Here is a 16,547-nt window from a genome sequence, read left to right on the forward strand (position 1 = left end):
CAACTGGAGCCATTGTGCCCAGCAAAGAGGGTTTACTGTGCCACTGCCAGCAGCAGCGGCTGAGTAAGAAAATAAAGATTAAATTGGGAACCTCTGACCTATGGAATTGGTCCAGGGTCTGTTCTGTGGGAAAACACATCCTACACCACAGGAAAGGCCAGAGAGACGGTCTGGTACAGATTACTCCCAGCAATGAAATATCTGCAAAAGGAGTATTGAAATAAATTTGATGAGTACTTGTTTCCCTCATGGTTTAAACTCTTCAACTAACCCTGGGAACCACACAGGTACGTACAAAGCTTCCCACTGGAAAAGGGAAGGGTACGCTAAAAGGTTGTTTTCGTTCTCAGATTTTGTGGTTTCTAAAATGGGGGAAAACAGCACAGCAGTCACAGTGTGGTTTTAGTGCAGGATACACAGAAACAGGATAGGGAGAGAGAACACGGGTCCTGGTGTTACAGCAAACGTCGCAGAGAGCTGAACAGTAAGCCAGTGCTGCACAGTCCACAGTCAAGAGACCACAGGCAAGGACTCCCTCGCATGACTTGCTACTTAGCATTCAGCAACTCACTGTGAAATCAAAAACAGGATTACTGAGATCCCACTGCAGGCGAAAAGCATAGTTCAAAGTTGAATTACCCTGGAGCAAATTAACCCCCTGCAACTCTACAGGCTTGGGGAGGAGTGGCTGGAGAGCTGCCCAGTGGAGAAGGACCTGGGGGTGCTGGTCAATAGCTGATTGAACATGAGCCAGCAGTGAGCCCAGGTGGCCAAGAAGGCCAATGGCATCCTGGCTTGAATCAGCACTAGTGTGGCCAGCAGGAGCAGGGCAGTGATTGTCCCCCTGTGCTCGGCACTGGTGAGGTCACACCTTGAGAACTGTGTCCAGTTTTGGGCCCCTCCCTACAAGGACACTGAGGTGCTGGAGCGTGTCCAGAGAAGAGCAATGAAACTAGTGAAGGCTCTAGAGCACAAGTCCTATGAGGAGCGGCTGAGGGAACTGGGGTCGATTAGCCTGGACAAAAGGAGGCTGAGGGGAGACCTTATCACCCTCTACAACCACCTGAAAGGAGGCTGTAGTGGGGTGAGAGTCAAGTAACAAGTGACGGGTGAGAAGAAATGCGCTCAAGTTGCACCAGGGTGGGTTTAGGCTGTAGATGAGGAAAAATTTCTTTACAGGTAGGGTTATCGAGCGCTGGAGCAGGTTGCCCAGACGGAGTCTGCATTCTTGGAGATATTTTAAAAATATACAGATGTGGTGCTTAGGGACGTGGTTTCGTAGTGACCTGGCAGTGCTGGGTTAACAGTTGGACTTGATCTTAAAGGCCTCTTCCAACTAAACAACTGTGATTGATGAGATAGCAGAGATATCCCCTCACTGCATTCAGCTGAACGTGGCTTTTCTTTTTAAAAATCAGCAAGTAGCAATCGGACATATTTACAAAGTTATGCAGAAGACCAAAAGGAATCTATCAGTGTGATTTAGAGCACCAAAGAACAGTGTCAGGACATATGAAACAGTAAGTAATGAACATTCATCACTAGTAACCTGGCATGAGGATTTGATTTTTATAGACCCCAAGATTTATGACACCAGTTTAACATTGTATCTGCCACGTGTCAATAGCTAGAAGCCAGGCATGCAGAAGCAATCGTGCATTGAACCGTGTGTAAACAAACACGTCAGCCAGTGCTGATGGATGTACAGTCAGGACATGGAACGAGCTACGCACAACAAATGCCACTTAACAAACACAGCACGTTCTGTTTGAAAGGCGTTGGTTTGAGCTATGCAAATAAAAGCTTCCCAAGGGGAGCAAGGTGCTACACAATTTCTCGCTTCACACGCCATTTCTTGCTTCCAGTGACTCTTTGCGCATTTTTCTTATGACCAGTACAAAGCTGCACTCGCGTTCATGAGACTCTACGATACGCACCTCCGGTCAGGCTTCACTAACATCTGCAACAGGCTCCAGTCATGCAGTGAGCTAGTGAGAAATACAGGGACATGTCATCCTATTTACCAGCAGCTGAGTGAGAAAGGATGACACGGTGTTTGAGTGCTCTGGAATGGAGATAGTTCCCAGCAGGGTTGGTTGGGGTTTGTTTTTTTTTTTTTGTTTGTTTGTTTGCTATTAATACATCATTCTCAGAGCTGACACAAAATTTTGCAATCTCTTTCTTTCAAATGGCTGAAGCTAACTTTGAAATTAAGTTGTCCAACTGAAAACATTTCTTGCTACAGTGCACCGTTTCGATTTGGTGTAACAGCCAATAAACTCAGCTCTCCTTCTGACTGCTATTTAGCTATGGCTACAACAAATGCTTTTTTTTTTAAAAAAAGGAAAATAAACACATTCAGAAATCTGATTAAAAATGAGCCTGTATTTTCGAAGACTATAAAGTCTACCTGCAAACAATATGTTATCAAAAGAAATGATTGGCTGCAACTGATGAAGTACATGTAACAATGGAAGTTAACACCGCTTAAATACACAAAGTTAATTCTCACTGTAGTTGTGTAGAATTGATATTTTGAAACATTAGTCGTCTCAAAAAATTTTATTTAGCATATCCAAAAACAAACATTACAAAAATTTTTCTATAAACATAGGCAAAAATGTTTAAATAGGATAATTCAATGTAAACCAAACCCCTTAAAAATACACAATACTGTAATCAGAGGTTATTTACACCCAGTGAAGACAGAACAACCTTCACTAACGCTAAGTATCATGTAAGGAAATAATTTCCATGGTTTCTTAAAACAGTGACACATACTTAAGTTAGTTTTAGTAGATAAATCATCTCAGTCATAATACAAGATGAAATTCAATGCTAAATTCAGGAGTGGGAAAGGCAATACCCTGACTCTTCCTGTCAGCAGTCAGGACAGTACTGCATTCAGACTTGCAAAACCCTTACAGAGGTACAACTGTAAATTTATAGCATTTCTTGCACAACCACGCGATTACAGGTTAGGTAAGACCAACTAAGTGGTCTGGAAAAATAGAAGCTGTATAAAACCCCAGTACAAACAAAATTTTATTTTCTGATCAGATTAGAAAAGCCAGCCACAAGAGTAAGCTGTTTTCCCACATTTCACAAAACAGAACAAAATAATTTGTAATTTGACATTATTCCAGCACGGAGAAAGCTGCTCGTGTCTCAGAGGAAAATACATTTAGATAAATGTCCCATGGAAATTTTGTTTAATTTTAAAAATTATTGACCAAGACACAAGTTTATTGCCCACAATGGCATTCATGCTCATGTACATGGAAAAGGCATAGCCCAATCAAGTCAACTCATAGATCATTTTAGATATTCGGTTGTGGCTTTTTATTTTTTGGAAGACAAGCATCATTTTTGCATTGTGCATAAAAGTATCTACAGGATACAGCAACATATTTGACTTAGGAGCCAGAAACATAAAGCTGTCAAAAGTGGCAGTGGAACACAGAATAATAAACGTCCAGGGGATGACGACAGCTGCTGAATGACCTCATGCGATCTCCATGCATTTCCCACGGGAAAAGTCTTACATCCAGACAAAAAAAGCTCCCGCTAAGCCTACTAGCTGTGCTGGCAGGCACAGGAGATGCCAATATGGCACGGACATTGAAATACCAGCTCTTTCTGAGTGGTTCCTGCATGTTGAGATGAGGCACTTTGTTTCAGTAAGGTCTCACTGAAGCAGTGTAGTAACCGTTGCTTAGCATAAAAGGAGCTTGAGCTTCCACAGGTGGCAGCTGGGACACGTAAGAGCTGAAACCACTTCGAAAGAAAAGGTCGGACAGCCCAAAAACAAGACCCGGGCAATTCTTACTATAAGTGTTCAAAACATGTTGTACTTATCTGCCCAATATCTATTAATATAATAAACAGAAATAAGAGTTATCTTTTTGACAAGTTTAGCCTTGGAGCTGATCTATTAAATCTACTACAACTTGTGTTAGCAACTGCAGATCACCAGTAGACAACTTAGGCAGCCTTCTCTTTGTCAAAAACGCGAACACAGAATTAATCATAAAATCCTTACTTCACTTGTCACCACACTGTATTAAATTCTTCCAGAGGTGTGCACATACGCACCCATCTATGACCACACATTTCTTTTCAGCAGCTTTCTGTAAAATCCTTTAGTGAAAAGATGGGCCAATCCCCTATGAGATGGTGGACATCAGCACACAACTTGGACATTACCAATTTCAAACTGATGGCACTGGCATTTCATCTGGATTCTTTGGAACGAGATGCAGTTTGAGTTTCTGTTCTAAGAAAGCCAATATAACACAGTAGTCCTGGGCTAAATACATTTTAATTGCTGCTAACTGACTAGAAGAACACAGAACAATAGTAAAGCTAATCCATGCTACCTTGGTGCGTGAAGAAAGAAAACTCAAAGGAACATTCAGAAGCTAAACCAAGCAATGAACTTTTAAATCAAGATGGGAAAAAAGAATTGCCACACTACTGCTTGCACCACCTTAACTATCATCAGCTTTTAAACCAGGTGGTTGAAATTCTACATGTGCCTCTATTCTACCTCACATCAACTCTGACAGAAATCTGTATCTCTTCAGCCTCAAAAAGTCACTCCAGACTAAGCCTGGAACTAAGCCTGTGTTGTGTTTTTTGAAACACAACGTGGTGGGGAGGTTCTGCCCTGTCTCAGGCGGGCCCTGCAGCTCAGAGCTGGAGAAAGCAGGGCCAGGCGGGCCACACAACTTCTGGAGCCAGCCTGGACTAAGACGCCTCCCAGCACCTCTTACTCTGATGAGCACTCATAACCCAAGAGCTGTGATAAAAAAGGCTTGCATACCGTGAGAACGGAGTGCACCTCAACAATTCCTGTCATGGATAAAAGCACTACACTGTTCTTGGAAACAATGAAAAATGTTAGTAGTTTTATTTCATTATAACATGGCATTAACTTTTGCAACAGAAGCACCTTGCTGGAATGGATGAGCAATAAATATATTTGTTGCTGAAGAAAAAGGTACTTATATTCTTTGCAAAGGATGTCCATAGCCACCAATACAAGAAACACATACGGTACATATAAGCATGCAAAGAGGCAAAAGAATTTCAGGATTTGAAGAAGGGGTTTTTATTTCACAGCTTGGAAAAAAAAAAGGCACACATATTGATGCTTTCCCTTTTTTTCCCTTTTAAAAAGGAAAGTAACCTTTGGGTTTACGTGTTTATGGATTAAATCCTGGTTCCAGTGAAAACTATGATTGGAAGACTACGATCAGGATTTTATCCACTCTTGAGTATTTCAGTATTTAGTGTTGCATGAACTTTCACGTTCTAAGTTAACCTATGCACAATTCTCACCTCTCGAACACACAAGCAAGAACAAGAGAGACAAAAGGCAGCGGGCAGACAAAACAGTACACTGTTAAATTCACTGATTAGGATCTTGAATTGTCAGCTTCTAGACGTTTACAGAATTTTGAGTTGCAATAGCAAAGGCTTTAGAATACACTACTTCTGCTCGGACTCTGACATTATTGCTATTATGCCAGCATACTCTTAACATGATACTGGTTTGAACACAAAGGCTTACGGCTGTCAGCCTTCCAAGGGCCCAGGAGAGGGTGCAGCAAGTAACAAAAACCAAAGGGAGCAAAACGAACCAAGGCAAGAGGCAATACCAGAAAATCAGTCCCCTTCAGTGGAAATTACTATCTAAAATGTTGCTAGAGCATTCCTTACTTCAGACAACTCTTACAGGCTGCATAAGAAAGGGGAGGGGTAATTCCACAAACCTCGTGGAGAGTGTGGACAATGTTTGGAATAAAACAAGTGACATCCCTCAAAGCAGAGGTATTTTTAAGAAGAATGACAGAGCACCACATTTGTACCTGCGCAACACTCTCAGTACGGATTCCTTATCTTTTAAGACCTGCTGTAGGTAAAAAAAAATCCCAAACCCACAGAACAAGTGAACCTACAACGAAAGTGAAGTTCATTGTACAAGTCCGTTAAATTACAGAAATGCATAATAAGCCAAGATAAAGTGCTACAAAATGATTAGTAATTTTTAAGAAGTCCATGGCATTCTTCTTGCTTTATTTAGTACTGGTGACAACAGGAGGTAGTGCAATTGCACTGGCTGAACTGGAATTCACAATGTCTTCATATTGCGGGGGTGGATCTAAAGGTTGTTCTGTTTCACTTCTCATACTGATTTCACCAGTAGCTTCCTCATATGACGGAGGAGGATCACAGTTTGAGAGCCTTGTGGATATTGAGTCTGACCGTCCATCCATATAGCTCAGGCCTCCTGGAGAGAGCCCACTGACTTCATACATTTCCTCCTGTGGGGAATGAACAATGCTGAGAGGCGGTGGAAGAGGACCTCTGCTGTCAGCCACCGCACCATCACCCATCGCTTCGTGGGCTCCCCTATGCATGTACACCGACTGTCTACGCATTTTCTTTTTAAACAGGCATCTCCATATGACAAAAATGACAATGAGGATAACAAAAAGGCCAATGATTAATGGAAATGCAAGGTAAAATGAATACCAGGTATGTCCTGTGTTACTTTCTCCCTGAAGTCCATTTTTGTAGACTTTCCAGAACTCCTTCTAGAAGAGCAAGACAGGATAAGTCAGAAACTATAAGACAGTTAAAAAAAGCAATCACTGTAATCAAGTTGTTTAAAATGAATGAGAAAAAAGACATTTAAAAAACTGATGATTAAAATAAGAACTGGTGTGGATAAGCGCACACATAAATAATAAATGTCCAAATAAATAACAATAAATGTCCAAATAAATAACAATAAATGTCCAAATAAATAACAATAAATGTCCAATTTTTTTCTGTGATGAGTGATACGAAAGGGGTTTGTTTTTCAAAATCAAATCCACATTGCTTTTAAGATTCCTATTTCTGCACTTAATATTTACAAATGTGCAACACAGACAGGGCTAGGTAAATCATAATTAAAAAAATTCTAAACAGCATGCACATCAGCCATCTGGTGGATCAAAATTTTTCAGCACTGCTCAAGGTAGAAGTTAGGGGTTTGTTTGTTACACTAATACAATTTGACAGGGAAATACTGTTTTGGAACAATAGACCATGTTGGCAAAGCACAACTATGCTGCACTGCCTCTCATAATTTAGACTTCCCCACCCTCTGGCTCATAAAGCAACTGTTGTCAGCTTATTTTGAGTTGATTCAGATCTTAGTTTAGAGTTAAAAACAGGTCCAGCACTATGAGAATATTACACAGCTTATTATATTCTAGAAATTTTGACAACACAGCTACAGGTAAATGGAACACAAAGTGAAAACACAAACAAGCGAAAACAAAGATGAAGGGGGACACCAGTATTTGCTATACTCTTTGCTATGTTAATATACACAAGCAGGAGCACAAAGATCACGTCACCATCCAATTTTCTCGGCAGTAATGCTACGAAAAAACAGTATAAAGAAAAGTGTACCCTGCCTCAAAAAAGTAGTTATCCTCACCTGTAATACAAGATCTCTCCTACGAAGAAACATTTCCACTGTGGTTTATAGTCATGTATAATTGAAGAAAAAATAAAAAAAAATCCATGCCAGAAACTCTGACCTCTTTAATTGTCTTTAAAAATGCAGAGACATGACCCATTCATACTCATGCCAGCATCTATTTTAAATGATAGCACACCTCACAAAATTGCTGTTGCTATTGCTGAGTTATTAGTAAATGATGTAGTCAGCTTGCAGACTGACTGACTTGGTACACAGACAAATCAGATCAACTGATTTTTTTAGTTCAGGACTGCTGCCACATGAGCAGCATTGAAGAGATAATGCCACAAAACGGATCTCGGAGGCAGTTTGAGACCAGAAACAGCATGGCCCCTCTAGCGTGGAGGCTAAGCTTGCACTCTGCAAAGCCAGGACCAGGACACCATGGGCAAAACACATGCTCACAATGCTTCTCAATCATTTAGGAGAAATGCCACGTGCATGAAACAACTGGCTAAAAAGAGAAAAAAAGAAGTCTTAATTCCTATAGCAATCCAGGCGTTTTTCCTGAATTGCAAGGTTTGACATCAAAAGCAGGTTGTCACAGCGCACCTCTGATGTGAACACAGGTCCAAATCATCTTAGCTAAGTCAGGTAGCATTGACTTTAAACAAAATAAGCAAGTCTTAGAAGATGAACTAACCTCTCTAAATACTCTACAAGAGCCTTCCTTGATGCATTGTTTCACAGTGAACCCGGATTAACTGTGCTGACTTTAGAAAAAATGTATTTGAGGGGTGGAACTAACATTAAAAAAATGACATTTGCTGCACAACTGAGGACTTTTGGGATCTCTGCATGATAAAAACTGACAAAATGAAACACTTCACCTCTCCCCACCAGATCACCCAGCAACTAAGAAGGTCTGTTAGCTATTACCTTTCCACCTGTTTGAACAGTAGATTCTTTAGTGGTATAAATAATATATTGTCTTCCAAAAAAAGCAGAAAAGGATTCATTAGGATTATTATATGCTACTGTCTGTACTGAAACCAAACTTCCCACTTCACTGTTCTTCTGCCTCAACAGCAGCAAAGGAATAAAACACTACAATGTTTGTTTTTGAAGCCACAGTTGCAAAGATTTACTGAAACTCATCAAATATACTGTGCAAGAATGTGTCATTTTAAAGATTCTGGAAGAGAAAAGTAGTTTTGATGAAAGAAGAAATTACACTTTTCTTCTAGCAATGTATTTCGTCCTGTGGCCTGCAGAGGACATGCACCTTCTCCAAGGAAAGAGTAGTAAGTTATGACTGGTATTCTAGCATTGTTTCCTTGTTACTTCTAGCTCAGCTCTATCTGCTAGAGAAAACATCTTTGTACCCTTCTTCAGAAAGCTGAAACACCAGCATCTCTCCTTGTCACTCTGCCACGTGGCAAAGAAGTAGATAAGTTTTGTTCCAAGAGTAGCAGGCAATTAGTTCAGAATAGGGTGTGTGGCTGTGCAGGATGCTCAGGTTTGATGGTGTGACCAGACAGGTGCATAAAGAGCTTAAGGTAAGAGCTGACAGTGCCTTAAGGATGGAAGTAGTTTAGTGTCCACTTTCATTTCCATGTAAGGCAACGGAAATTCCAAGACAGTTTAGACATAACCCCCCAACAAAAATTACAGTGCTTCAGGTCTAAGGATATCTTACAAAGAAGAGGAATAAAGTTCTGCACATAGGTGAAAAATACCGAGAAAGAAACATTTACACAGTCACTTTAAAAAAACCCTCCAACTTTCTTTATATCTTCCTCTTTGAGAACAAGAAAAAGCACACCAACACATCAACCTCACAGAAACCCACCAACCAAAAACTTACTAGCACACAAGACCTCAGGTTTCCAGCTTGCATTTCTGCAAGGCAAATCTTAAAAACAGAAGCACAAAGACTGTTAGTTCCAGACTGACAGAATTGACAGGAACTGCAGGAAACTAATCCTTCAGGTTGGAATTGTGCAGCTGCCAAGCAGCTCTCCCTCTGCTCTGTCATCCCACAGCTACACTGCACTGTAAAGAGAGGGCACGGGAGAAGGACAAGCCACCTGGTCAAAGTCAAATCATGCCCAACAAAACCACGGAGAGCTTGGATGAATTTGCACAGTGTGAGGATTTGTACAAACTGCTATGAGAAAAACCGAGAGGGGAAAATACTGAAAACGCACGAAGAAGCTGTAGAACTCACACAGAAAGTTAAAGAGTAATTTAAAAGTTGAAAAAACTCACAGCACAAACATCCTTTCCACAGTTGCTGGTCTCTTAAACCAACAACAAGAAGGACATTCTTTCTACCTGACAAAGTTATTAACTAGTGATTTATGAAGAGGACACTCCAGTAATCATTTATCCTCAAGTGCTGTACAGCTGGGAATACCAGGCGTATATGCCTTAAAAGGCTGAAAAACTAAGTTAAGGAGGCCACAGAATCAGATAGCTGCAATGGAAAAGACTTAGAAAACATCTAACATATATTCCTGCCAAGAACTACTTTTCTGAATGTCCCTTACTGCTCTGTCAAATCCCGACTGTCAAATCAGTCGACTGGATCTGAAAGCTGAATCAACTAAGGGATTCACACGGAAGTTAAGAGACTTGCACCCCTTGCTGAGATTTCAGCTGAAGCCTTGACTTGCATTTGGCAGCATCATCAGTTTCAAATGATTCTTTGTCAATTGTCTGACTTGTTTTAAAGGTGGACTAGTAACATGCCAGTCAGAGGACTGGTTGGTAATCAGTAGGCAGAGGATGTGGTAAAAGCAATAATGGGAAGTGGAAGTACTTGCTACACTGTTTTCTTCTGGTCTGCCCTCAATTTCAGGTGGCAGGAAAAGATTCACCTCTTCAGGGTGTTCAGGGTCCATAAGCAGACACAGACTGATGCTAGAAGTCTTACTTGATCACATCATTTCAGAGCTGGTGCAGACAAGTTTTGACTTGATTGCTAAGCTTTTTAGTGGTTGGTTTGTTTTTCTAGAAGAGAGCTATGCAGAGAACCTTGCCATTTCCATAATACCTAAATTTGTGGGAAATCTGAAACATAAATGAAGGTCTGTGGCTTCTAGCTTTTAAAATCTTCAGGCAGTGTAATTTAGAAGATGGAGTTAATGGAACTAAAATTAGTATCAGTGCTTCAATCACACCCATACTTTTCACAGTAACCTTTGAACAAATCTTTGAGTCTCCCAAAAACCTTTGACAACTGACCAGTGACCACATACAGGCTACAGGCACTACAAATATAAAACTTGACTAGATCAGACCTAGGATTGACCTAATCCGTAACCTTCTCTCTGACAAAAATAATGAGAGATTGCTGAAAGAAGAGTTCAAACAAGCAGACAGCGACACTCTCCCAGCTTCCACATATCTGTACTTCAAGAACTTTTTAGCCAAAGCTGCCCCTTTTATTCCATGGTGCCAGACTGAATTATCTTCCACTCATCTCTATTGCTGTTCTCTGAACCTGAACAAGCTTTCGGGATCCAAGACATCCCGTGGCAAGCAGTCCGCAGCTCTGTTATCTGTGGTGAGAAAAGATCAAATCTGCATCTTTTAGTTTCCTTTGAGCTGGGCCTCTTTGCTCTCCTTGCAGAAGGATGGCAAGTGACTGACCTCAGTTCTTGCTCCTCAAAGATATCTTCCCACATTTCCCAGTTTAACTCTTTTCCAATCTATTGTAGTTACAGAAGTCCTTTCATATCTTTGGTCAACTGTCACACTTCTCTGGTCCTTCCCCAGCTACTGATTTGCATTTTAGGAGATCAGCTGTACTGGGCACATTCTAGATGCAGGCGTGAAATGACATAATTATGTTCTCCACTTTGATCCCTATGCCTTTCTTCAGATTCTTAGTACTCAAGTTTTTATTTTGCTTTGGCTTTGTTTGATTGCTGAGCTCTAAATTCCAGTCTTCATGGATTTAAATTCAAATCTTGTTCCCAAGTTCAGTTCAGAGCCAATCATACACACAATGAATGTTCCCTTTCCACCACATGCATTACATCTGTCAACACTGACTTTATTTTGTTTTATCCACAAAGTCCTGCAAATTCTTCCCTGTTGGCTCTAGCCTTACTAACATAATAGTATTGTCTTTATAATTAACTTTGTAATTTTAAATAATTCTGAACCTATTAAAATCCCCAAGCCCACACAACATTAGAGGTATTCAATACTTCCGTGACAGCTGTGCACATACACTTAACGTACACAATGCTAACTTCCAAGAAAAACTCATGCATCAAAACTAACTGGAACTACTTAGTATTATTTTAATATTACAAATCTGGATGTTGCATACCTCCCCAGAAGTCTGCAGAAAAACAAAGAACCAAGTGGACAAGATAAAAAAACACAAGGAGAGATTTTACACAGAACAAAGCTACCATGAGATAAATAAGCTACAGACCCTTTTGAATTCCAGTCTATACTCTGAAATCATTGCATCTTCATTTTTCTGAACACACTGTATCACGATCCTAGACTGCTACATCCATTTCCCTCCCCTGGGACACAGAAGTTAAGCCTTACTAAGTGGCTGTAAGGATGGATACCACTGCGGGACAATGGACTATATAAAGCCTAAGTAAGTGAAGCTCGTCAGGCACGACTGCACGCTAGCAGAGCCTCGATCATTAGCAGGCTACCAAGAACAGAATGAAGCAACTGGCAACAAGGATATAGTAGTAGAAATGGATAAAACATCAGGACTTTATTGGAAGCTCTTTTTCCACTGTGACACAAAAGTTGTGGCAAGAGCAGAAATCTAACTATGTTATCTAGCAAAACAAAAATTGTTCCTAAATGGGGGAAAAGAAGCTGAAGTGAGAGGCTACACATTTAGACTATGCATTCCTTAGTGACTTGAATGTCTTGTGCTACTTCAGCAGAAGTGATATTGTGTTAGAGTTTTACACAAGTAGTGTCATCGTTCACACTATTCTTAATTACACAATGAGCTATTATTAGGAATAGCCACACCAAGCCAGGTTTGGGAAGTAAAAACATGTGTGTGCCTGCACTTTAAACCTTCAGAAAGAAGCAGCTTTGAAGAGGTACTTTGTTCTAATGAATCAGAAAGTTCTCATTCCATCCTTATCCAGCACCCCAGGTACAACCTCCAACAAAAAAGACACAATAGACTCAAAACATTCCGGAAGCCTTTACACATCGCTGTTTTTTGATGCAGAGTTCAGCCACTTCAGGGTTAAACGCATCACCTGTGTAAATTCTGGAAGAAATTTGTGCCACTTCACCCGTTAGCCTTGCAAGTACAATTTCCCTGTGCAAAAGCACCCAAGGCATAGAAGCTTTTTTTAAAAATAAGTTTTCTGAGTCACATTCTCTGGCATCTGTTTTTCACTTTAGGTTTATCCTCAAATTCAGGCCTAATTTCATCCACGTCTGTCTTGAATTAAAAAAAAAAAAAAATCTTGACTGTATTGCATTAAACAGGTCAGATGCCACCATCAAAAACCTGAGTGCTGTTTTCATTTGTTGGGAAGCAACATAAGATATGTTGGGTATGATGTGCAGCTATTTCTTGCAGGGCCATTAGCCCACAAGCTGCTTTTAATTAGAGAAGCCAACAGACTTATGCAACTATTCTGCGTGGGCAGTATCTGCTTCATTCCCGTCAAGTTAATGTATCACTGCCCTTGCGAAACATGTGGTTGCACTGAAATCGTTGTTCTTTCCATGTTTTAGATCACTGCTGCTTAACAATACTCTGTGTGGGCCTGCAGATTTTAGCTTGAAGGCAGCCGCTAGTCTTTCATTATTTTTAGTCTGTTAATAGGCTGGGCACTGAACACTTTGGCCAGCTAAACAAGCGCCTCAGAATAAAAGGTGTATTTTAAATGGAAAACTTTTTGAGCTGCTCAGTCATTTCATGTGAACACACTCAATAAAAAACTTATTCCAGGAGGAGTGAGGTAAGCGAAGACTTGTGCCCTCTGCTTCTAGATACTCTGTAAAAGTCCCAATCCCATAGTTTCTTCCAAGCAAAACAACTGCATTTATGATACCTATGTCAGACTTCAGTGTGGTAATAGAAGAACTAGTACATAGGCTAATTGGGTAAAGAGTGCTGCCAAACAGATGACAGTTTTGCCCACCTTTATTCAAGTGGGGGTATTAATTCATGTTCCTTTTCTTCCCAGCTGGCAATTCTCACAACACTTATGAGCATAACTATCTTTTGAGACTTCTACCACCTCCAAATTCAGTTTGGGATGAATAATGCAAAAGTCTCCACTGTATACCTTATTTGCTTAAGCAAACAGGCCAGAAAGAAAAATAAATCTAATGTGATGTTGGAAAAGACACAAGCATTCATGCACATCCAGAAATTTAGTATCAATACTTTCCACCCATCTTTAAGCACTTATCAAAACATACCGTTTTTTCTTCATTTTCAAATGCTTCTCTTGCTTCTTCATAACTACAGATTTCTTCTCTGCATTCATGTTCTATGTCACCTTGCTTGAACTCTTCCAGGAACGTGTTGGCTCTCGGGTATCTTTTTAACATAGAATTGGCTTTGTTCTCTGTTAAGAACACTGAATAGAGAAGACAACAAAGGTCACTTCTAAAACAGATATCCAAAACTTTATGCTAAAATCATTCAAAGAAAACGTGCTTTTGAGAATTAAAGAGCTTTTTCAACATCTTCCCCTTTAATATGATAAATGGCCATTCCTAGTTTTGTTCACTATTGTAAGCAGTTGTGCCCCTACTTGACTACTTCAGTAGTTATTGTTATAATGTCATAAATGCGATGGACCTCAATTCAGCATCACGTATGCTTAAATGAGATTGAAGCCGGTGTCTAAGAAGAGTGCTCAGAAGAGACAGGCACATTTTCAGCTCAAGCAACTTCTTAAACTAAGATGACACAAACCAAAGAAATCCTGCTTGTGAACATCAAAAAAAATCTGTTTGCCACTGCCTGAGGGCATCACAGCCAGAATGTTCTGAAGTTTTCCTTAGAAATATTTATGAATATTACTCAGAGTCACACACACCAGAACAGCTGCATTTACCAAAGTTTCTGTAAGTTTTCTTAAGCAACTTTGAAGCAGACTTGCTCCCTTCACTCAGCCATGAAATAGTGACCTTTTTGGGGTGTGGGGGCAAGTAGCCTCTATTTTCTTTTATCATACACAAAACCTCATCTTATCTGATCAATCAAATAAATCAACCCCAAAACGGTTCTGACACAGGTATTCTTTATTTGCTTTCCTTAGTTTTCTGTTCAAGGAAGAGAGCTGGAAGCAACCTCTCTAATTCTGATGTTCCAGCTCTCCCTCAAACTCCCTGACCCAATGATTTTTACAGTAATATGCAGTAACTGGAACACTCCAAAATCCAGCAGACTAAATTACCTGGGACTGTAATGTGCAGTGAATGGTGCAGAAATTCTCTGGGTATTTCAGGTCAGGAAGCAAGAACATCATCTTAGTGCAACACCATTCTTGGGTTCTCACTACCAGCAAGAGGACCTAATTATTCAATGCACTGCCATACCAACACACTCTTACCACTTTCAGAGAATTAGAGAATGATTTGGGTTGGAAGGAACCTTAAAGGTCATCTACTTCCAACCACTCCTTCCAACCGTCTACTTCCTCCCATGGGCAGGGAAACCTTCCACTAGACCAGGTTGCTCAAAGTCCGATCCATCCTCACCATGAATGTTTCCAGGGAGGAGGCATCCACAACTTCTCTGGGGAACCTGTTTCAGTGGTTCACTACCCTCACAGTGAAGAACTTCCTCCTTACATCTGATCTAGATCTACCCTCTTTCAGTTTAAAACTATTACCCCTCACCCTATCACTACACTCCCTGATAAAGAGTTCCTCCCCATCTTTCCCACAGACATCCTTTAAGTGTACTGTAAGGCTGCTATAAGGTCTCCCCCAAGCCTTCTCTTCTCCAGGTGACACGACCCCAGCTCTCTCAGCCCGTCCTCATAGGGTAGATGCTCCAGGCCCTCAATCATCGTCATGGCCCTCCTCTGGACCCACCTGAGCAGGTCCATATCTATCTTATGCTGGGGGTCCCAGAGCTGAGCACAGTACTCCAGGTAGGATCTTATCAGAGTGGAGGGGAATCACCTCCCTTGACCTGCTGGTCATGCTTCTCTTGATGCAGCCCAGGATGCAACCCCACACAATTTCCTGTGCTATGCAATCATTTCTGCATTGGTTCATTTACAGTTGGTCTGGGGCCATTGATAGGCTATGAAGATAAAGTCTCACTGTCTGACGAAGGACAGAGACTGACTGGTTTACAAAATTATCGATAAATCATTGCATATGAATTAGTTTGCTGTTTGTTTTTTCTTAATCATTTGATTCTGAATTGTAAAAAAAGGATGGCAGCAAGTCTACAAAGATGGTCACTATGCTTTGGCTTCAGATAGATGGAGCGGTGTTTTTCAGCAGTGAGGCTACTACCATAATTAGGCAGATCTACTTTAATTTAGTTTTGTTTAGTCTCTCTGGTATACTTTATTATGTTACACAGTCATCTTCCTTTTGCATAGGATTAAATGAAGATTGGAAGATTAAACTCCAAAACACCAGTCGCTCTTGTACTTTCAGTTCAATACATGCGGTATGTACATGGACCACACAAATTACACTATTCATGATGCTGCCAGAGGTTCAGAGCATGCAACTGTACCTATTGCAATTTTGGTTTTCTACAGCATCACAGGTGAACGCATAGGCATATCCTATAGTGAAAGTTCACTGGCTAAATAACATAGAAAGTAATAGTCAAAAATCTCTTCAAAAAGGAAAGAAAGGAAAGGATGGCTTCTTTCCATTTTCCACACAACTCTCCTGTCTCTCTTCTCGGCTCAAAGAACTTGGTTTCTTTCAACATGCCTCAGTGATGAGCTGAAGGATTTCTTCACAGTCAGGAAGCCAGGATGCAGCCATGCATGGGGATGGACTGCCAGTGCTCCACCTACTTCTTACCACCTCATCCTGTGGGCATTCCTGACGTGGA

At 40.7% G+C, this 16,547-nt stretch overlaps 1 protein-coding gene across 1 annotated transcript in view; it reads right to left on the bottom strand.

Annotated features, from left to right (window-relative positions):
- Nucleotides 1–6,056: 6,056 nt before the first annotated feature.
- The window catches only part of PRRG1 (proline rich Gla (G-carboxyglutamic acid) 1), a 12,593-nt gene continuing 2,102 nt past the window's right edge, over nucleotides 6,057–16,547 (bottom strand). Inside the window, exons 2-3 of the mRNA XM_010136457.1 lie at nucleotides 13,928–14,088; nucleotides 6,057–6,602 (exon numbers count right to left, since the gene is read on the bottom strand). Coding sequence (XP_010134759.1) covers nucleotides 6,081–6,602; nucleotides 13,928–14,088 — 683 coding nt within the window. The 3' untranslated portion in view covers nucleotides 6,057–6,080. The remainder of the gene's footprint in view (nucleotides 6,603–13,927; nucleotides 14,089–16,547) is intronic.

Source organism: Buceros rhinoceros, unplaced genomic scaffold (assembly GCF_000710305.1).
Source record: "Buceros rhinoceros silvestris isolate BGI_N320 unplaced genomic scaffold, ASM71030v1 scaffold7460, whole genome shotgun sequence".
Lineage (NCBI taxonomy): Eukaryota > Metazoa > Chordata > Aves > Bucerotiformes > Bucerotidae > Buceros > Buceros rhinoceros.